Raw genomic sequence first — 23,313 nt, forward strand, 5'->3', positions numbered from 1 at the left:
CAGAGCTGCAGTGCTGGCCTATGCCACAACCACAGCCACACCAGATCCAAGCTGTATCTGTGACCTACAATACAGCTCATGGCAACACCAGATCTTTAATCCACTGAGGGAGGCCAGGGATCAAACCTGCATATTCATGGATATCAGTCAGGTTCTTAACTTGCTGAACCACAACTGGAACTCCACTAATTTCTATTACAACTTCCCCTCCCATTTATTTTTACAATGTTCTGCAAATAACGGGCCAGGGAGGTGATAGTGGCCATCTAACACATGCGTAAGCATTTATTAACTCAGTGACTGGATCAGACGTAGCACTACACAGATCACTGTGCTTTTGGTTTTTGGAAAACAGGTGCTGAATTTTATAATTTATTATTACTTTCAGACATTAAAAAAAAATAAAAGTACAAAAAAATTCAAATGTCCATGTATCATGTACCACCACCCAGAAGTGACAATTAACATTTGTCACACTTGCCTTAAGACTTTATTTTTTTTATTATTATTATTTTTTTAGGGCCGATCCTTCGACACATGGAGGTTCCCAGGCTAGGAGTCTAATCGGACACAGCCACAGCGATGCCAGATGTGAGCCGCATCTTCGACCTACAGCACAGCTCACAGCAACTCCGGATCCTTAACCCACTGAGCAAGGCCAGGGATCGAATCCACAACCTCATGGTTCCCAGTTGGATTTGTTAACCCCTGAGCCATGATAGGAACGCCAAGACTTGCTTTTTAAAATAGTGTTACAGATATAGATACTATCCCCTTTTGTGCAACTTTCCTCTCCCCTGTGTGTAAATGCTCTCACACCTAGTTTCTATAGGATTTTGCTGATTCACTGAGGAACAGGCTAGGTGCTGTCTGATAAGAATGTGGTAAGTTTCACCGAGTGAAGTGTAGGAATGAAAAAGCTATTATGAGTATGTGCAAAGATTAACTAGTTGGTAGTTTTCAAAATCCAATTTCTTTCTATACTAGCTTAGGTCTTTTACTGAAACAGCTTTTCAGATAAATTTCAAAAACCCAACTCCCAGATAAGCCAGATACTTACGGCTTCATCCAGCTGCAGGCCTAAATTCCCGTCTCACGAAATGGTTTGTGTGCCTCTCCTCTTACCTGCTCCCAAGCCAAGGCCTCAGTCTGTGGTTTATCAGGTTGAGTCAGCAGAGTAGATACGCCGACGCTTCAGTTTGTTTGTTGCAGAGTGCACACAGGGAGAGAAACCGGAGGAGGATGGAAATCATGTCTTTGAATGTTGAGGAATTAATTTTAGAAAGAAAAAAATGAAAGGTAGCAGAAAGTAGTGAAAGTCTACCTTAGGTACTTGCATTTTTTACCCCTTTCAGCCAATTTTCCACACCTCAGAGAATGATTTCAAACCTCAATGGCCTCTTGTCACTCCCTAATTTATAACCTCCAGTGGCTCTAGTGTGCTGACCTGGCCCTGCCTACCTGTCTGACCCCATCATTTCTTTTCCCTCTCTCACCAGCTCAAAGCTTTTCTTTTTTTTTTTTTGTCTTTTCTAGGGCCGCTCCCGTGGCATATGGAGGTTCTCAGGCTAGGGGTTGAATCAGAGCTGTAGCCACCGGCCTACACCAGAGCCACAGCAACGTGGGATCCAAGCCTCCTCTGCGACCTACACCACAGCTCATGGCAACGCCAGATCCTTAACCCACTGAGCGAGGCCAGGGATCAAACCCGCAACCTCGTGGTTCTTAGCGTCAACCACTGCGCCACCACGGGAATTCCTTTACTGGTATCTTTTCAAGCTTTTTGCCTGAGCAGATCTTTTCTTGCCCTTGTTCCTTGGTTTGTTTTTCATTCTTTAGGTCTCAACTTCAAATATCCCCTCCATGGAGAGAGCTTTCCATCAACACCCTTTCACCTTAATTCTCTACTCCTGTTCCTTATTTGTTTACTTCAGGACATGCCACAATTTTAAACTATTTTGGTTTTTTCATTTTTATGTTTTTGTAGAGTACAGGTGTCATGTCATGGTTTTTGCTGGCATCCAGCATGGTGCTGGGCACATACACAGTAGGCGTCCAATAAGTAACTGATGAATGACAATGAATAAAACAAGTGGAATCTAGAGTTCAGATCTTATACCATCAGGCTGCAGTCTAGGACTGTGTCACTCTCAAGATCTGTTGGAAAACACACGCACCAGTAGAAAGAAGTGAACTCCTTGTGATTAAAGTCAAATAATTTCTGTAAAAGAACTATGTTATTTTACACTATTTGGTGAAAAGACTATCCCTTTCTCCATTGAATTGTCTCTGTCAGAAATCAATTGAGATTAGCGATGAGATCCTGCTGTGTAGTGCTGGGAACTATGTCTAGTCACTTATAATGGAGCATGTTAATGTGAGAAAGTAGAATGTGTACATGTATGTGTAACTGGGTCACCTTGCTGTACAGTAGGGAAAAAAATTGTTATTAGGGAAATAACAATAAAGAAATAAAAATAAATTTTAAATCTTTTTTTTTGTTGTCTTTTTTTGTTGTTACTGTTGTTGCTATTTCTTGGGCCGCTCCCGTGGCATATGGAGGTTCCAGGCTAGGGGTTGAATCGGAGCTGTAGCCACCGGCCTACGCCAGAGCCACAGCAACTCGGGATCCGAGCCTCGTCTGCAACCTACACCACAGCTCACGGCAACACCAGATCGTTAACCCACTGAGCAAGGGCAGGGACCGAACCCGCAACCTCATGGTTCCTAGTCTGATTCATTAACCACTGCACCACGAGGGGAATTCCTAAAAATAAATTTTAAAGAAAAAGAAAAAGGAATCAATTGACCATTCTGTTTGGTTTTTTGTTTTTATTTTTTTAGGGCCACAATTGCAGCATGTGTAAGTTCCCAAGCTAGGGGTCGAACTGCAGCTACAGCTGCCAGCCCACACCACAGCCACGCCAGATCCAAGCCACATCTATGATCTACACCGAAGCTCATGATAATGGCAACACCGGATCCTTAACCCCCTGAGGCCAGTGATTGAACCCTTGTCCTCATTGATACTAGTTGGGTTCGTTACCACTGAGCAACGGGAACTCACTCAGTTGACCATTCTGGACTTTGTATTCTATTCCACTGGTCTATATGCTGTCGCTTTGGTACACATTAAAAAAATGAAAAAAAGGGGGAACAAAGCAAACCTTAAAACAGAAAGCAATATGAAAGAAATTTACCTAACGTAGCAAATTGGTAACCTAACTACACAGAATTATTTACTGTGGCTTTTGAAATTTGCATACAATTAACTGCATAGACCTACAATTAGATGACTTCTGATACCTGTGTAACTAGCACACTATATCCTCAATCTAGAAAGTAAGTTCTTTTCTAATTGATCCCATACTCTCAATTAACAGTGCTGACTTCTATAAACTTTTTTTTTTTCTTTTTAGGGCTACAGGTGTGGCATATGGAAGTTCCCAGCCTAGGGACTGAATCAGAGCTACAGCTGCCGGCCCACATCACAGCCACAGCAATACAGGATGGGAACCATGTCTACAACCTACACCAGAGCTCTCTGCAACACTGCATCCTCAACCTGCTGAACAGCACCAGAGTTGGAAGCCATATCTTCATGGATAATAGTCGGGTTCGTTTCCCCTGAGCCACAACAAGAACGCCTATAACCATTATTTGTTATTAAATTTGCCTGTTCCTGAAATTCACATAGATTGAATCACACAGATGTCCATTTTTGTGTTTCGCTTCTTTCACTCAACACAATTCTCTTGAGATTAATCCATATTGTCACATTTATCAGTGGTTCATTTTGGTTTTATTGCTGAGAAATTTCCATTGTATATAAATTTTTTTTTTTTTTTTTAGAAAGTAGATTTTGGGGGGGGGGGGTTGTGTCCATACCATGTGTAAGTTCTGGGGCCAGGGATCAAACCCATGCCACAGCAGCAACAACACTAGATCCCCAACTCCCTAAGCCATCTGGGAACTCCAAAGTCAACTTTTTTTTTTTTTGTATTTTAGGACCGCACCCTCGGCCTATGAAGGTTTCCAAGCTAGGGGTCAAATCGGAGTTACAGCAATGCCAGATCTGAGCTGCGTCTGCGACCTATAGCACAGCTCACAGCAATGCCGGATCCTTAACCCTATGCATGAAGCCAGGGATCGAACCTGCAGCCTCACGGTTCCTAGTCAGATTTGTTTCTGCTGCTCCATAAAGGAACTCCAAATGTTTTTATTGCTTTTTTTTTTTAAGTCCGAACCTGCGGCATACGAATTCCCAGGCTAGGAGTCGAATCAGCACTACAGCTGCTGGCATACACCACAGCCACAGCAACGCAGGATCAGACCCACGTCTGCAACTTACACCACAGCTCATGGCAACGCCAGATCTTTAACTCACTGAGCTACGCCAGGGATTAAAACCACAACCTCATGGTTACTACTGGGATTTGTTTCTGTTGCACTGCAATGGGAACTCCCTTAAGTTTTTAAATTTAAGCCTATGACACTGTTAAAAAATGTAAAAACCAAACGCAATCCTGGTTTATTCTTTTTATTTTTTGTCTTTTTGCCTTTTCTAGGGCCGCTTCTGCGGCATGTGGAAACCTCCAGGCTAGAGGTCGAATAGCAGCTGTAGCTGCAACGCCAGATCCTTAACATACTGAGCGAGGCCAGGGATCGAACCCGCAACATCATGGTTCCTAGTCGGATTCGTTAACCTCTGAGCCACGAGGGGAGCTCCTTGAAAACATCTTCATTGCCCCAAAAAGAAACCCTGGACCCCGCTAGCATTCACTTCTCATCAGGGTTTTAGCCTTTCAGCTCCTCCTCCCAGGTAGTGTCACGTGCGCACGACCCCGTGGCTCCCCAAGAACACAGCTGAGACACCGTACTGGCCCTCATTTGGCTGCGGGGGCGGGGAGGAGGTGGTGGAGAATGGTGTGGCGAGTGCAGGGCAGTGAGGGATAGGGAGAAACCCAAAGATCAGTGCAGAGACGCTCCTTCTCCGCGGTGCCCTGTTGCCCCACCCTCAAGGCCCAGCTTCCCCAGCGCCGCAACTACCCACGCCGCCGCCAGAGTCAACCTTTTTCCCAGCTGTCGACAGCCGGCTAGCGTCCGGAACCACAGAGCGGTGGTCAGGTCAGGAGAGAGTGGCTCTTCCGTTTGCGCAAAGAAACCTCCAACTCTCAGTGGTCAGTACTTCCTTTCTGGAGTGCGGATCCGCCCCCTTGCGGCGCGCCCAGCGCCCCGCCCTGACGCTAGCGGTGACGGAAGCACGCTGGGTGACGTCACCCGCCAACATGGCGGCGGCGGTAGATTAGGGCTGTGGGTCGGAGCCGCCGCCTCCACCACCGCCGAGGGTTTCTGTCGCGAGCAGCCGCTGCCGCCGTCGCGTCTTTCACCTTTTCTGGGGCAGGGGCCTGGGCCAGGTGAGGGAGTGGGGATTGTGGGCAAGCCGAGTCCGGCCCTCTTCCAGCTCCGTCCGGGGCGTCCCGAGGCTGTCGCGGGTGAGGGTGAGCGTGGGGGGCTGAGGTGCGAGGCCGTCCGAGGTGGTGGCTCGGTCTCGCTGACCCGCTGCCCAGCAGACTTTTCTAGGCTCGGCACCGGTTGGGGTGGGCCTCGGGCGGGAGGGTGCGTGCACAGGGTTCGCGGCCTGGCTCCCCGCTAGCTGGCCAGGCAGTTGCTTCTCCATGTTCCCAGTTCCCCTCCTGGCGGATCCAATGCCACTGTCTCTGTTATTTTTATTATTTCGTTTGTTTCTTTCCCCCCACTCTTGGAGGCGGAACGGGTCACACTAGGTCGTTTCTTCTGTTGGTTTTTCTCCCCACATCCGAAGGAGACCCCACGTTTCTTTCCTTTGTGCCCGCCTGTGAAGGAAAACTCCCGGACTTTTCTGAGCGGCGGCTTTAACCCGGCGGGAGATGGGGCTTCTGGCCCGCGGTGCTCCGGCCCTCCCTGCACGAGTGCGCGTTTACTGAGAGCCAGCTCCCTTTTTCTATGTACAAGTTTTAAACTAAAGGAACAGTCTCCCCCTTCTTTTTCTCTGTGGTGTGGAGCAAAACAAGTCTTTCTGGAAGCAGTCAGTGCCATTTCGCTGGGAGGGTTGGTCAAAACCAGAATGTTGATCTCTGCCCTGACTTGTTGTGTGACCTTGGATGAGTTGCCACACCCTTCTAGTACCTTCTTTTCTTAATTTCCCAGAAAATTAAAATATTTGTGTAGGTAGTGAACTGTTTATACTAGATATATTCCATTGGATAAATAATTATACACCGCATATTGAAAATATTTAAACTTTTATGAAATATTCTTTGTTTAATGATAGGTCGTTAGGGACTTTGAAAATCCTTCTACTCTGTTTGGTCAGGTACTATTCTCAGTATTTTTTTTTTCCCATATGATTAAATTTCTTATGAAGGACTGTACTCCAGTAGTTGAATTCAATTGAAGGACGCTTAAAATTCAGTCCAATTAGTTTTGTAGAGAAGAGGTGCTCATTAGCACATGTCAATTGATGTTTACCACATGTCTTAATACTCTTAAGGTTTTAGAACAAGTGATTTGCAATGGTAATAGTTAAGAATGTTTCTCTTGTAAAATATCTTAGACGTACAAAAGTTTTGACTGCCGTCTTGCTTATCATCATTTTTTTTTCAACATGATTTTTATTTTGTTTGGCTGCACCTGAGGCATTCAGAAGTTCCCTCGTTAGGGCTTTCCAGGTCAGGGAATGAACCTTCCAGGCAGTTGAGATCTACACTACAGCTGCAGCAAAGCAGGATCCTTAACCCACTGCACCAGAGGGTAACTTCCAAGAGTTCTTAATATTTAGAGTTTATACATACAGAGTTGAAGAGAGGGGGCTGTTTTCAGAGTAGCTGATTTTTTTTTTTTTAACAGCTTTACTGAGAGACAGTCTTGCACACATCCACATATGTAGTCACAGGGAGTGCAACTATCACAGCAATGTTCATCATCATTCAAAGAAACCTGGTAGCCACATTTACTAGTCGTTCTTTTTAATTTTATTTTTATGGCTGGACCCTGGCATATGAAGTTCCTAGGTCTGGGATTGACTCTGAGCCACAGCTGTGGCATACCCCCTCAGCTGCAGCAATGCTGGATCCTTTTAACTCACTGCACTGGGCTGGGAATCAAATCTGCTTCTCCACAGTGACCTCAGCTGCTGCAATTCTTATCCCATTGAGTCACAGGGGGATCTCCAGCATTTTTATTCCCACGCTGCCCCGCCCAGGCATCCACACTTTGTGTCTCTACAGATCTGCCAATTCTGGATATTTCATGTAAACAGAAGTATACACTATGTGGTCTTTTGTGACTGCCTTCTTTTACTTCCTTGTTGTAGTAGGTATTGACATTTCATTCCTTTTTATGGCCATGTCATATTGCATAGTGTAAGTAGACTACATTTTTTTTAAAATTCTTCATTTGATGGGCAGTTATTTCCACTCTTTGGTTGTATGTAATGCTGCTTTGACCATTTGTGTTATAGCACATTTTTTGTGAAGACATTGTGTTTTCATTTCTCTGTTGCATATACTTAGGAGTGGAGTGGAGTAAATGACATATGTCTCCCTTTTGTACAAGCTTTCTACACATATATGGGAAGCTTAATTGGCTTATTGTGAAAGTCAGAGTATGTGTTTTTGAGGAGAATGAGAGTGAGATGTTCTGTAAGTACGTTATCTTGCGGTGCCAACTGCTAAGTAGAAACGTTTTTGAACAGCTTTTTTTTTTTTTTTTTTTTTAAGGGCCACACCCAAGGTATATGGAAGTTCCCAGGCTAGGGGTAGAATTGGAGCTGCAGCTAGCTGCTGGCCTACGCCACAGCTGCATGGGATCCAAGCTGCATTTATGACCCACACCACAGCTCAGGGCAATACTGGATCCTTAACCCACTGACCAAGGCCAGGTATCGAACCCGAAACCTCATGGTTCCTAGTCGGATTTGTTAACCACTGAGCCATGATGGGAACTCCTCTGCCAAGTTTTATTTTTAATTTTTTTAATTTTTATTTTTTTCATTTTATTTCTCTGCTGAGTTTTAAAATGACAGCCTTGTTCAGTGGTATTTCTCAGGTAGACTGGGTGAACTTTATGCAGTTTCACAATTTTTAGTAGGATTATGTAATTTTCAGAGAAAGTCCTAGAATTATGTAAAAACTAATAAGGTATAGATTGAAAAAATAAAGTTATTGGACTTACCGTTAAATTGTGGAACTTTATTTTTTTTTATTTTTATTTTTTGCTTTTTTAGGGCCGCACCAGCGGCATATGGAGGTTCCCGGGCTAGGGGTCGAATCTGAGCTGCAGCTGCTGGCCTATACCATAGCCACACCATATCTGAGCCATGTCTGCGACCTACACCACAGCTCAGGGCAACGCTGGATCCCACTGAGCAAGGCCAGGGACCTCATGGTTCCTAGTCGGATTGGTTTTTGTTGCACCATAAGGGGAGCTCCAAAATTGTGGAACTTTAAAAAAATTTTTTTTTTCCTCAAACCACCAATGAGTCTGGAGACCAGAATATGAGAATCTGGGGACTTTGTTAATGTCTAAAACTCTAGAGTTCTCATTTGTGACCAAATTATCTATGGATTTTCACTTTTCTCTTTGTAAGCTACAATTATTATTATTATTATTTTTTTGGTCTTTTTGCTATTTCTTGGGCCGCTCCCACGGCATATGGAGATTCCCAGGCTAGGGGTCCAATCGGAGCTGTAGCCACCAGCCTACACCAGAGCCACAGCAACGCGGGATCCGAGCCGCGTCTGCAACCTACACCACAGCTCACGGCAACGCCGGATCGTTAACCCACTGAGCAAGGGCAGGGACCGAACCCACAACCTCATGGTTCCTAGTCGGATTCGTGAACCACTGCGCCACGACAGGAACTCCAAGCTACAATTATTAATCTGCTCAGATCCCGTATTACTAGAGTATTTAACAATCTTATTTCATTACAATGCTAGTGGAAGAAAGTGGTCAAAAAACAAAGCTTCCTGGAATAATTGAATTATAACATGTTAAATTATAATGTGTTCCTGTTATGGTTCTATGGGGTTAAGGAATACAATATAGATATGATAGTCTTAAGTATTTCTGAGGTAGGTACTAGAAGTTGCTGGCTTTGTTTTTTTGTTTGTTTTTTGCTTTTTTGCTTTTTTTGGCTGCCAAAAAAAGCAAACCACTTATCGTAAGATTGTGAATATTACATTTGTTATTGAAGGATCATGGGTGTTTTGGAGATGCCACCAAATGTATAAACACAGGATTAAGTTACCCTCAGCTTCCTCAGGCTGTCTATCTGGCTGACACTTCCTGTAACTTGAGGAGAACAAACTGAAGGTGTAAGGCAGAGAAAGAAACAGTGGGGTAACACAACTATGTTCAGTATATTAGTAGAACTATGCAAAAAACAGGAGTTTTTATATCTAAGAACATTCTTGTGTTTAATCACTTCTTGATGCCAAGAATGCTTATACCTAATTTGAATTTTGAAGAGTTCTAGATAAAATTCAAAGAGTAAAAATAACTATGTCCTTCTCATCATTTTATTTTTTTATTTTTCTTTCTTGCACACTTTTTTTTTGTTTTCCTGCACCCGAGGCTTGTGGAAGTTCCTGGGCCTAGAGCTGCTACAGTGACAACACCAGATCCTTAATCAGTTGTACCCAAGGGAACTCCCTCTTCCTGTTATTATTAGTGTTGTGTTTTCATCTCTGCATTCTTCTCACCCAGCATGTTGCCTGGCTTGCAGTAATTTTGCGTTGAATGAATGTAGTTAAGGGCTAAGAGTTTGAAGTGAAAGAGGATATACTCAGCCAAGTGGCTGCACAGTTAACTAGCTGTATGATTTGGGGCAAAACAATTCTTGCTTTTTCTCCATCAATAAAGTTGAGACTGTTTCCTTTTCCTTCTGATATGGAGGATATTGTGATAATAAGTGGAAAAGTGCTTCCCTGCTGTCCTATCAGTTAAGGATCCAGCATGTCACTGCTGTGACTCAGGTTTGATCCCTGGCCTGGGAACTTCCTTTATTTCCTTTGCCTTTTTTTTTTTTTGCCTGGCAAAAAAGGAAAAGAATAAGTAGAGGTCTCCTGCAGGTGTATTTTATTTATGACATTGTTTAGAAGTGCAAGAACCTGTTGTGCTATATGCTGATTAGTCACTCCAGAATGTGGCAGAGGAAATGGATGTCCTTTTTTCCCAGAATACCCTGTAGTAGTGCTGTGGAGTTTACATTTGGCATGTTCTCAGTGCCTTTGAGAAATTGTAATTTAATACAAATACACTAGACTTATAATAGAATTTCTTTTTTTGTTTGTTTGTTTGTTTTTTGTCTTTTTTTTTTTTGCCATTTCTTGGGCCGCTCCTGCGGCATATGGAGGTTCCCAGGCTAGGGGTCTAATCGGAGCTGTAGCCGCCGGCCTACACCACGGCCACAGCAACGTGGGATCTGAGCTGCGTCTGTGACCTACACCGCAGCTCACGGCAACGCGGGATCCTTAACCCACTGAGCAAGGCCAGGGATCAAACCCACAACCTCATGGTTCCCGGTCGGATTCGTTAACCACTGCGCCATGACGGGAACTCCAGAATTTCTTTTTACTTATTTATATTCACAGTATAGTTGATGTACAGTATATGTTACAGGTAGACAATATAGTGATTCACAGTTTTTAGAAGTTATATTTCATTTGAAGTTGTAAAATATCAACTATATTCCCTGTGTGGCAGACATGAAGTAGTAGTTCTGAGGTCTACCTGCCCATCACCTACACATAGGCCTGAACAAAATTTACAGCTGGAAGCTCAAGCAAAGTTAGAAGAGTTGGATGGATATTTTATCCTGTGGGTCTGTTATGTTTATGACTGGAATGTCGGAGACACATTAAAAGCCTAAAGACTGTATGCTAAAATGGTTGAAGTGTGTGACTCATTAAAAAATGATTGAGTATTGGAGTTCCCATCGAGGTGCAGTGCTTAACAAATTCGACTAGGAACCATGAGGTTCCAGGTTCGATCCCTGGCCTCACCCAGTGGGTTGGGGATCTGGCATTGCTGTGAGCTGTGGTGTAGGTGCAGACTTGGCTCGGATCCTGTATTGCTGTGGTGTAGGCTGGCAGCTACAGCTCCGATTCGACCCCTAGCCTGGGAACCTCCATATGCTGGGGGAGCAGCTCTAGAAAAGGCAAAAAGACAAAAAAAAAAAAGAATCATTCATCACAAAACAAATCAAATGGAGTTCCCTGGTGGCTCAGCAGGCTAAGGGTGTGATGTCACTGCTATGGCTCTGCTTACTGCTGTGGTATGAGTTCGATCCCTTGCCCAGGAATTTCCATGTGCCTTGGGCGTGGTCAAAAAAAAGAATCATTCACCAAGTATATGGACTTATGGATACTAACAAGTGTACTATAGCTGAGGACTTTATTGTGAATAAGATACTGAGTAGAAATACGGAGAATTATGAAATCCAAAATTAAGATTGCACTTAAGCAGTTGGATTTGTAAGAAAATATGAAGAATACTAGGTTAAAGATCCAATTTAGGAGTTCCTGTCGTGGCTCAGTGGAAATGAATCTGACTGGCATCCGTGAGGACACAGGTTTGATCCCTGGCCCTGCTCAGTGGTTTAGGGATCTGGCGTTGTCGCAAGCTGTGGTGTAGGTCGCAAAAGGGGCTCATATCCTCATTGCTGTGGCTGTGGGGTAGGCCAGCAGCTACAGCTCCAGTTTGACCTGTGGCCTGGGAACCTCCATGTGCCATGGGTGCGACCCTAAAAAGAAAAAAAAAAATCCAATTTAGAAACTCAGTCACTTTTTTTTTTGCTAGCCAATGAATATTTATGTTTCACATACTGTATATGTATGTATGGAGAATACAGTGAATAAGACAAACAGGGTCCATGGGCTCTAGGGACATTGTCTCTAATTTCCTTCTTGAATTTCTCCCTTTTTTTTATTAAAGTATAGTTGATTTACAGTGTGCCAATTTCTGCTGTACAGCAAAGTGACCCATTCATAAATTAATATATACACACTGTCCCTTATCTTCCATCATGGTCTGTCCCAAGAGACTGGATATACTTCCCTGTGCTATACAGCAGGATCTCATTGCTTATCTGTTAAATGTAATAGTTTGTATCTAGTAACCCCAAACTCCCATCCACCCAACTCCCTTCCCCTTGGCAACCGCAAGTCTGCTATCTATGTCTGTGAGTCTGTTTCTGTTTTGTAGATAAGTTCATTTGTGCCACATTTAAAAAATTTATTTATTTTTGCTTTTTAGTGCCAAACCTGCAGCATATGGAGGTTCCCAGGCTAGGAGTCAAATCTGAGCTGCAGCTGCCTGCCTATGCACAGCCACAGACATATCGAGACGTGTCTGCGACCTACTCCACAGCTCACAGCAACACCAGTTCCTTAACTCACTGAGCAAGGCCAGGGATCGAACCTGTGTCCTCATGGATACTAGTTGGATTCATTTCCACTGAGCCACAGGGGGAACTCCTTATTTTTTAATTTTTATTTTTTTAGGACCAGGCCTGTGCCATATGGAAGTTCCCAGGCTAGGGGTAGAATTGGAGCTGCAGCTGCTGGCTTATGCCACAGCCATAGCAATGCGGGATCCAAGCCACGTCTATGACCTATACTGCAGCTCCCAGCAATGCCGGATTCTTAACCCATTGAATGGGGCCAGGGATTGAACCCACATCCTCATGGATACTAGTTGGGTTTGTTAACTGAACTGCAATGGGAACTCCCTGATTTACTTTTTTCTTTCAGAGAGACTTGCCTGTACCCTGTTTTGGGTTTCCCCTTCCCTCTCATGGATACCTCCCATTCTTTATTGTTCTCTCTTGTTTATAGACTTGGTTGAAAACTGCTGAAGGCAGGTGATTTATCTTAAGTCTTTGCGCCTAAGGCCTGTAGAGTACTGTGTATCTTGAGTGTGTATTGAACACAAGAAATATCAGAAGGCATTGTCTTTATTTCAGTAGATGTAATTACTAGGTCTGTATGTGGACTTTGTAGAATTAGAAGACTTTCTAAACTATAGATTTAGTCTAGTAATCATCATGAAGTGGGTTATAATTGTTGGAGACCTGCCTTAGAAATTAAAGAAGTCTACTGAGTTCCCGTCATGGCTCAGTGGTTAATGACTCTGACTAGGAACCATGAGGTTGCAGGTTCAATCCTGGCTTTGCTCAGTGGGTAAAAGGGTCTGGCGTTGCCATGAGCTGTGGTGTAGGTCGCAGACGCGGCTCAGATCTGGCATTGCTGTGGCTGTGGTGTAGGTCAGTGGCTACAGCTCCGATTGGACCCCTAGCCTGGGAACCTCCATATGCCCTAGAAAAGAAAAAAAAAAAAAAAAGGAGTTTAAGTTCCAGTTAAGTCTTGGCTGGAAACAACACAAAGTGGTTCTATCTTAAGCAGAAAAGGAACTTACAGAATGGGTGGGAAGGCTGCAGAATTAGACTCTGCTGCAAACTCAGTCAGTCAGGCCACAGGAATAGGATAGTGCACTGCTGCCACATCACCACCACTGCCTCTGCTGAACTCATACCCCACCTTCTGCATGGATTATCTGCGTTTGAGGAGTTTTTTGTTGTTTTTTTGAAGTATAGTTGATTTATAGTGTTTCGGGTGTACAACAAAATGATTCAGTTATACATTTTATATATATGTATGTATTCTTTTTCAGATTCTTTTCCATTATAGCTTACCACAAGATAATTGAACATAGTTCCCTGTACTCTACAGTAGGTCCTTGTTGTTTATCTGTTTAATATATAGTTGTGTGAGTCTTTTGTGTGTGTGTGTGTTGCTTTCTTAGGGCTGTACCCACAGCATATTGAGGTTCCCAGGCTAGGGGTCTAAGTAGAGCTACACAAGCCAGCCTACCCCACAGCCACAGCAATGCCAGATCTGAGCCAAGCCTTCAACTTATACCACAGCTCATGGTAACGCCCAATCCTTAACCCAGTGAGCGAGGCAAGGGATGGAACCTCCAACTTCATGGTTCCTAGTCGGATTCTTTTCTGCTGAGCCACGATGAGCACTCCTATAGTAGTATTGAGTCTTTTTTTTTTTTTTTGTCTTTTTGCTACTTCTTGGGCCGCTCCTGCGGCACATAGAGGTTCCCAGGCTAGGGGTTGAATCGGAGCTGTAGCCACCGGCCTACACCAGAGCTACAGCAACGCAGGATCTGAGCCGCGTCTGCAACCTACACCACAGCTCACGGCAACGCCGGATCGTTAACCCACTGAGCAAGGGCAGGGACCGAACCCGCAACCTCATGGTTTCTAGTCGGATTCGTGAACCACTGCGTCACGACGGGAACTCCTCCAGTACTGAGTCTTTTAATCCCAGCTTCCCAGTTTATCCCCCATCTTCCCTTTGGTAACCATAAGTTTGTTTGTTTTATCTGAGTATTTTTGTTTTGTGATAAATAAGTTCATTTATATCTTTTTTTTTTTTGGTGGGGATCTCACCCATGACATGTGGAAGTTCCCAGGCCAGGGATTGATCCCACAACAGAGCAGTGACTTGAGCCTTGACCACTTGCCTCTGGACTGTTATTCAAGCCACGTAATTTTTTTTTTTTTTTTTTGCCTTTCCTAGGGCCGATCCTGCGACTTGTGGAGGTTCCCAGGCTAGGGGTCTAATAGGAGCTGTAGCTGCCAGCCTATGCCACAACCACAGCAATGCAGGATCCAAGCTGCATCTGCAACCTATACCGCAGCAACGCCAGATCATTAACCCACTGAGCAAGGCCAGGGATCGAACCCACAACCTCATGGTTCCTAGTCAGATTCGTTAACCACTGAGCCACAACGGGAACTCCCAAGTCACATAATTCTGAATCTCTTCAACAAGGGCTCAGACTAATTGAGTAGCACCTGAAGCTGCAAATGAAATGAGGAGATGTAGTCTGTAGCTGTGTAGACATGGACTAGCTGAAATGTAGGAGGCTTTATTGGTGAAAGAAATGAGAGAACATATAGTGGTTGTGGGGGAAGGGGGGGCGTAGCTCGTATTTTCACCACAGAGGTGAAAATAGAGTAGGTAGGGAGAGGGAAATTTGCTTTTGATCTGAAATCTGAATAAACAAATTCCTATTTGTAGGTAAATTAAAGTTATATTTTTCAAAGATTACTGAGAAGAAAAGTCTCAGAAATACTTATTTTGGTACTTAGTTGAATAATTGGAGTCAGTGGAAAAATATAATAAACTTTAAACTGAAAAAATACTTTTATATTTTTAGGTTTTGCACATCTGTAAGTAGACCTTTGTGGAGCTCTGCCAGCCAACCCCATGGCGTCCTCTACTACTGTGCCTCTAGGATTTCACTATGAAACAAAGTATGTCGTTCTCAGCTACTTGGGACTCCTCTCTCAGGAGAAGCTGCAGGAACATCTTTCCCTACCCCAAGGTATTATCTGCGGCTTGTGATGGTTGTATTTCAGTGGTAATAATTACTTCATGTGCAAAATATATGTTTCTAAGTAATTTAAATTTGGTTATAAGATCAAATAATACTAATAAGATGGTTAAGAATATTTAAGATGTATGAGGAGTTCCTGCTGTGGTGCAGTAGGTTAAGGATCTGGTTTTGTCTCTGGGATAGCATGGGCTTGATCCCCAGCCTGGCACAGTGGGTTAAGGGTCTAGCGTTGCTGTAGATGAGGCATAGGATGTAGCTGTCGCCCAGATTTGATCCCTGGCCCGGGAACTTTTGTATACCTTGGGTGTGACCGAAAAAGAAAATAAAATTTAAGATGGATAAGAATATTTAAGATGATGTTGGAATTCCCTGGTGGCGCAGCAGGTTAAGGATCCAGCATTGTCACCACACAGTGCCTCAGGCTGCTGCTGTGGTGCAGGACAGATAGCTGGCCCTGAAAGTTCTCCCTCCACCACCAAATTTTTTTTTTTTTTTCTTTTTAGAGCCTTACCTGTGGCACATGGAAGTTCCCAGGCTAGGGGTCAAATCAGAGCAGCAGCTGCTGGCCTCTGCCACAGCTTGTGGCAACACTGGATCCTTAACCCACTAAGCTGGCCGGGGATCACCCCTGCATCCTCACAGATACTAGTCAGGTTCTTAACCTACTGGGCCACAATGGGAACTCCTTTTTTTTTTCATTTCTTGTTTTAATCTGTGCCTAAGGCTTGTGGAAGTTCCTGGCCCAGAGATCAAACCTGCACCACAGTAGTGACCAGAGCCATTGCAGTGGCAGTGCTGGATCCTTAACTCACTGTGCCACAAGGGAACTCCTTCCCCCAAGTTCCTTCCCCCGTCTTTTTTTTTTTTTTTTTGATTAATGATTTTTTTTTTTTCCATTTTAGCTGCTTTACAGTGTTCTGTCAATTTTCCACTGCACAGCAAGGTGACCCAGTCATACATACATATTTACATTCTTTTTTCTCACATTATGCCCCATCGTAAGTGACTAGATACAGTTCCCAGTGCTGTACAGCAGGATCTCATTGCTTATCCATTCCAAAGGCAATAGTTTGCATCTATTAACCCCAAACTCCCAGTCCATCCCACTCCCTCCCCCTGGCAACCACAAGTCTCTTCTCCATGTACATGAATTTCTTTCTGTGGAAAGCTTCATTTGTGCCGTATATTACATTCCACATATAAGTGGTATCACATGGTATTTGCCTTTCTCTTTCTGACATACTTCACTTAGTTATGAGAATTTCTAGTTCTATCCATGTTGCTGCAAATGGCATTATTTTGTGTTTTCTATGGCTGAGTAGTATTCCAGTGTGTATATATACGACATGTTCTTAATCCATTCATCTGTCGATGGACATCTAGGTTGTTTCCATGTCTTAGCTATTGTGAATAGTGAACATATGGGTGTGTGTGTCTTTTTCAAGCAAAGTTTTGTATGGATATATGCCCAAGAGTGGGATTGCTGGGTCGTATGGTAGTTCTATATATGGTTTTCTAGGGTACCTCCATACTGTTTTCCACAGTGGTTGCACCAGTTTACATTCCCACCAGCAGAGCAGGAGGGTTCCCTTTTCTCCACACCCTCTCCAGAATTTATTTGTGGACTAATTAATGAAGGCCATTCTGACTGGTGTGAGGTGGTACCTCATTGTAGTTTTGATTTGCAGTTCTCTAATAATCAGTGATGTTGAGCATTTTTTCATATGCTTGTTGGTCATCTGTGTATTATCTTTAGAGAAATGTCTACTGAGGTCTTTTGCCTATTTTTCAATTGGGTTGTTGGCTTTTTTGCTGTTGAGTTGTATAAGTTGTTTGTGTATTTTAGAGATTAAACCCTTGTCGGTTGCATTGTTTGAAACTATTTTCTCCCATTCTGTGTAAGTTGTCTTTTTTTTTTTTTTTAATGGTTTCCTTTGCTGTGCAAAAGCTTGTCAGTTTGATTAGGTCCCATTGGTTCATTTTTGCTTTTATTTGTTGCCTTGGAAGACTGACCTGAGAAAATTTTTGTAAGGTTGATGTCAGAGAATGTTTTGCCTATGTTCTCTTCTAGGAGTTTGATGGTGTTTTAAGTCTTTCAGGTATTTTGAGTTTATTTTTGTGCATGGTGTGAGGGTGTATGTTCCAATGTCATTGATTTACATGCATCCATCCAGTTTTCCCAGCACCACTTGCTGAAAAGACTGTCTTTTCCCCATTTTATATTCTTGCCTCCTTTGTTAATTGACTGTAGGTGTCTGGGTTTATTCCTGGGTTCTCTGTTCTGTTCCATTGGTCTGTATGTCTGTTTTAGTACCAGTACTACACTGTCTTGATTACTGTGGCTCTGTAATATTGCCTGAGGTCTGGGAGAGTCATGCCTCCTGCTTGATTTTTGTTCCTCACGATTGCTTTGGCAATTCCTCAGCCCCAGTCTTTTTTTTTTTTTTTTTTTTTTTTGCTATTTCTTTGGGCCGCTTTTACTGTTCACAGGATATTTATTTATTTTGTCTTTTTGCTATTTCTTTGGGCCACTTTTACTGTTCACAGGATATTTATTTATTTTGTCTTTTTGCTATTTCTTTGGGCCGCTTTTACTGTTCACAGGATATTTATTTATTTTGTCTTTTTGCTATTTCTTTGGGCCGCTTCCGCGGCATATGGAGATTCCCAGGCTAGGGGTCCAATCGGAGCTGTAGCCACTGGCCTACGCCAGAGCCACAGCAACGCGGGATCCAAGCCGCGTCTGCAACCTACACCACAACTCACGGCAACGCCGGATCGTTAACCCACTGAGCAAGGGCAGGGACCGAACCCGCAACCTCATGGTTCCTAGTCGGATTCGTTAACCACTGCGCCACGACGGGAACTCCAGCCCCAGTCTTTTACAGTTTTTTACAGTTGTTTCTCTCAGAGTCAATTTGATGTGTGATTTTTTTTTTTTTTTGTTAAGAGCCGTACCTGCAGCATATGGAAATTCCAGGGCTGGGGTCAAATCAGAGCTATAGCTGCCGGCCTACACCATAGCCACAGCAATGCAGGATCCAAGCCGTGTCTGCGACCTACATGATGTGATATTTTTAAAGAAACTTCTGAAAACATTTAATTTAGCTTTCATAGAAATAGCAAGCCTCTTTGTATGTCATATTTCAATGCTATTTGTGATCTTACATACACAATTTCAGTGACCAGTATAACTTTCATAAACAGGCTGGGAGAAGAATAACATCCTTGATAGGGAATACGCTATACAGGTATGCCAGAAAGCATCTGCCTGTTCCATGTGCTCAGCTGGCTGTGAGTGGACAGTGTGTGTTACAGGGAGAGCGTAGTGGGTCTTAGAACTCAACAGATCACTTGAGTGAAGGTTAGTTAAAAATGCTTCTGTATATTGCTTTTTTTCTTTTCCAGTTATTTACTTTCTAAATTATTTACAGTCAAACTTTTTTTTTTTTTTGTCTTTTTGCCATTTCTTGGGCCGCTCCCGTGGCACTTGGAGGTTCCCAGGCTGGGGGTCTAATCAGAGCTGTAGCTGCCAGCCTACACCAGAGCCACAGCAACGCAGGATCCAGGCTGCATCTGTGACCTACACCACAGCTCAAGGCAACGCGGGATCCTTGACCCACTGAGCAAGGGCAGGGATCGAACCCGCAACCTCATGGTTCCTAGTCGGATTCGTTAACCACTGGGCCATGACGGGAACTCCTAGAGTCAAACTGTTGAATTAGAGAGTAATAATATTCTTGTGAGGAGCTTGCCATTTAAAATATATATGTGTTCTATTGGTTGTCTTACCATGTAGTGTATCATTTTAAGTTTTTTACATTATCTTAACTAGTTATAATTTCTGAAAATGCTGGATTCTGTTCTAAGACTCAGTGAGCATCTACCATAATAAGAATTGCTGGAAATCTAATTGAGTGGTTGTGTTGATAGTGTGGTGGTTAGTTCACCTGAGGCAGGAATTATATCTTAAGTATTTCTGTTTGGGGGAAGATTCTGGAAATTAATATTATGAAACACACATGGTATTATTTTGGGTTTTTGTTTTTTGCTCTGCCTCTGGTGTAGCAGTGAACCCTCGGTACAGCAGTGACCAGAGCCACTGCAGTGACAACACTAGATCCTTAACCTGCTGAGCCATAAACACCCACATGTGGTTTTTATACTTTATCTTCCTAATTCCACAGGTACCCAACGCTGACATCATGTCTCAAGATAGTTTATTACTCTAGCCCAGTGAACAGTGGGAGTATTACCATGGTGGACTCGGTTCCCCAGTCCTCAAGTATCATAGAGTAATGCGATTAGTCGGCTTGGTGTTTTATGTTGGGGTTGTGCTGCAGCTGAGAACTTGGTACTGAGGGCTTAGCACCTTCTGCAGCAAAGACTAATCAAGTCAAGTCCCCTTTCCCCGGGAGTGAGCAGTCATTCAGCTATTGGACCTACCTGGTTGTCTTCACTGCTAGCTGTAAAGATGGCTCAGAGGACAATTAGGCCTTCAGTTTGTCACACTCAGCAAGGACGTATGGGATGCTTGGGGTTCATTATAGGGTGCCACTCCCAGCAGTCCACCCCTCAAGATGACATACAGTGAAATCCATTTGTGTTTCATTAACTCCTGATTAAGGATGTTATCAATAGAACCTGAGTTAGCATAATGGGGATCATAGTTGTGCAGGGTTGGTCTCAGCCATCCACGTCAGGACCCCCATTCAGCCAAGTGAGTAAGTCCCAGAGGGACTAGTAGGTCTTTTTTTTCACATAATTGCTTACTTTTTTTCCTTTTTCTTTAGCAGGTGTGGATTGTTCCACCTACCCCGTAGTAATAATCCAGCTCAGCAGGAGGTGTTGGCAGCCACTTGTACTCCTCACTGCTCATATAGGCTGTAGTCCAAGACCAGTTTCTTGTACTCCATGGAAGGGCATTGAGACTGATCTTCTAGGGCTGCCATCTCACTGACTGTGGTGGCTAAAAATAAGGATAGGTTCCTGATGATTATCTGTGCGGCATGAACTCCAACACTAGGGAACAGTACTCACTCTGCTGTGTGGACCCAGGAGGCAGTGTGTCCCCGGGTAGGATGGCTTTCTTTACTTGGGGACCCAACAAGGGGACTGCAGTCCAAGGGAGTTATCACTGACTCTTAGGAACATTTTCCAGGGCAGGGTTGGCAAACAGCAGGTCTCCTGATTTTAAAGCTTTAGTTCATTAAGAGACATCTTCAAGGAGTTCCTTGGGGGCCTAGTGGTTAAGAATCCAGTGTGGTCACTGCTATGGCTTAAGTTCAGTCTCTGGCCCACAAGCTTCCATATGCCACAGGCATGGCCAAAGAAAAAAGGGGGGAAAAAAAGAAAAATCTTCAAGTCTGCAGAGAAAGCTTATTTTCTTTTTTTTTTTTTTTTAGAGGCACACCTGTAGCATATGGAGGTTCCCAGGCCAGGGGTTCATTTTATTTTGGTTTTTTGTTTGTTTTTAAACTAAAAAAATTTTTTCTTTCTTTTTATGACTTCACTTGTGGCATATGGGAGTTCCCAGGCTAGGGATCAAATTGGAGCTGCAGCTGCCAGCCTACACCACAGCCACAGCAATGCCAGATCCTTAACCCACTGAGCGAGGCAGGGCTCAAACCTGCATCCTCATGCATACTAGTCAGATTCTTAATCCCCTGAGCCATAACGGGAGTGCCCTTAAAATTTTTTTTTATTGAAATACAGTTGATTTACAATGTTTCAGGTATACAGCAAAGTGATTCAATTATATATATGCATAACTATATATATATATACACACACAGTACATATATGTATATGTGTGTGTGTATACATATATGTATGCATACATATTCTTTTTCAGATTCTTTTCCATTATAGGTTATTACAAGATACTGAGTAGGGGTTTCCATTGTGGCTCTGCAGGTTAAAGACCTGACTTTGTCTCTTTGAGGATATGGGATCAATCCCTGGCCTGATTCAATGGGTTAAGGCTCTGGCTTTGCTGTAAGCTGCTGTGTAGGTCACGGATGTGACTCGGATCTGGAATTGCCATGCCTGTGGTGTAAGCCCTTGCTACGCCTCCAATTCGACCCCTGGCACAGGAACACCCATATGCCACTGCTATAGCCATATAAAGAAAAAAGTAAACAAACCAATAAGCAAAAACCAAAAAAACCAAGCTATTGAGTATAGTTCCCTGTTCTATACAGTAGGTCCTTTTTTTTTTTTTTTCCAGTAGGTCCTTGTTTACCTATTTTATATATAGTATGTATCTGTTAATCCCAAATTCCCAATCTATTCCTTTCCCCCTTTCCCTTTGGTAACCATAAGTTTGTTTTCTGTGTTTGTGAGTCTATTTCTGTTTTGTAAATAAATCTTTTGTGTCTTTTATATTCCACATGTAAGTGATATTATATAATATTTATCTGTCTCTTTCTGACTTACTGAGATACAGTAATTTTCGTATATCACAAAATAGTAATCTTTTTTTTCCCTTTTTTTTTTTTCCGGCTGCTGCTGTGATGTGTGGAAGTTCCCAGGTTAGGTATCAAGCCTGCACCTCTACATCGACCTGAGCTGCTGCAGTTGGATTCTTAACCCAGTGTGCCACAGTGGGAACTCCTTAGTCATGATTTTTTTTTCCATCCATTTAAAAATGTAAAAATTAAAAAACATTCTTGGAGTTCCCATCATGGCGCAGTGGTTAACGAATCTGATTAGGAATCATGAGGTTGCGGGTTCGGTCCCTGCCCTTGCTCAGTGGGTTAACGATCTGCCCTTGCCGTGGGCTGCGGTGTAGGTTGCAGACGCGGCTCGGATCCGGCGTTGCTGTGGCTCTGGCATAGGCCGGTGGCTACAGCTCCGATTAGACCCCTAGCCTGGGAACCTCCATATGCCACAGGAGCGGCCCAAGAAATAGCAAAAAAAAAAAAAGACAAAAAAAACCCCATTCTTAGCTCGTGGGCCATATAAAAATATACACGGGGCAGATTTGGCTGATGGTCCCTAGTTTGCAAACATCTGATAACAGTGCAAAAGGAACATTATTTTTCTCAATATTATTAAGGAGTTTAGTCCATTTATACACAAAAGTAAGTGCTGTTATTTTTTTATATTAAGCCCAAATCTATTTCCTGTTATTTTCATTCTTTAATCATATTTTTATTAAAATATTTCTTTTTTATTATGTAAGTAACATGTATTTGAAGTACTTAGAAAAGTAAAAATATAGGGAGTTCCCGTTTTGGCTCAGTGGGTTACAAACCCAACTAGTATCCATGAGGATGTGGGTTTGATCCGTGGCATTGTTCAGACAGTTAAGGATCTGGCATTGTTGTGAGCTGTGGAATAGATCTTAGAGGTGGCTTGGATCCCACATTGCTGTGGTGTAGGCCTGCAGCTATAGCTCTGATTCAGTCCCTGACTTGGGAGCATCCATATGCTGTAGGTGGAGCTCCAAAAAGCAAAAAAAAAAAAAAAAAAATTAACATTTTCCCAAACTTTCTTTTAGCTGCCCCTGGGCATATGGAATTCCCAGGACAGGGACCAGGTCCAAGCTATAGTTTCAACCTAAGCCACAGCTCTGGCAGCCCTAGATGCTCAACCTGCTATGCTGGGCTGGGAATTGATTTTTTTTTTCTTTTTTTTGCCTTTTTGCCATTTCTTGGGCCACTGCTTTGGCATATGGAGGTTCCCAGGCTAGGGGTCTAATCGGAGCTGCAGCTGCTGGCCTACGCCAGAGCCACAGCAACGCCAGATCCGAGAGGCCTCTGCAACCTACACCACAGCTCACGGCAACGCCGGATCGTTAACCCTCTGAGCAAGGCCAGGGATGGAACCCACAACCTCATGGTTCCTAGT

General features: G+C 43.4%; 1 protein-coding gene across 5 annotated transcripts in view; it reads left to right on the forward strand.

The window, feature by feature from the left end:
* The first annotated feature begins 4,911 nt into the window (after window positions 1-4,911).
* BCL2L13 (BCL2 like 13) overlaps window positions 4,912-23,313 on the forward strand; it is a 72,236-nt gene continuing 53,834 nt past the window's right edge. For 2 of the 5 annotated variants that reach the window (XM_047787935.1, XM_047787934.1), the window contains exons 1-2: window positions 5,254-5,417; window positions 15,280-15,447. In XM_047787935.1, the coding sequence (XP_047643891.1) occupies window positions 15,330-15,447 (118 nt within the window). In that variant the 5' untranslated portion in view covers window positions 5,254-5,417; window positions 15,280-15,329. Of the gene's footprint in view, window positions 5,181-5,253; window positions 5,418-15,279; window positions 15,448-23,313 lie in introns of those variants that run through there. The other 3 variants (XM_047787928.1, XM_047787931.1, XM_047787930.1) reach the window with 2 other exon arrangements.

This window comes from Phacochoerus africanus, chromosome 7 (assembly GCF_016906955.1).
Source record: "Phacochoerus africanus isolate WHEZ1 chromosome 7, ROS_Pafr_v1, whole genome shotgun sequence".
Lineage (NCBI taxonomy): Eukaryota > Metazoa > Chordata > Mammalia > Artiodactyla > Suidae > Phacochoerus > Phacochoerus africanus.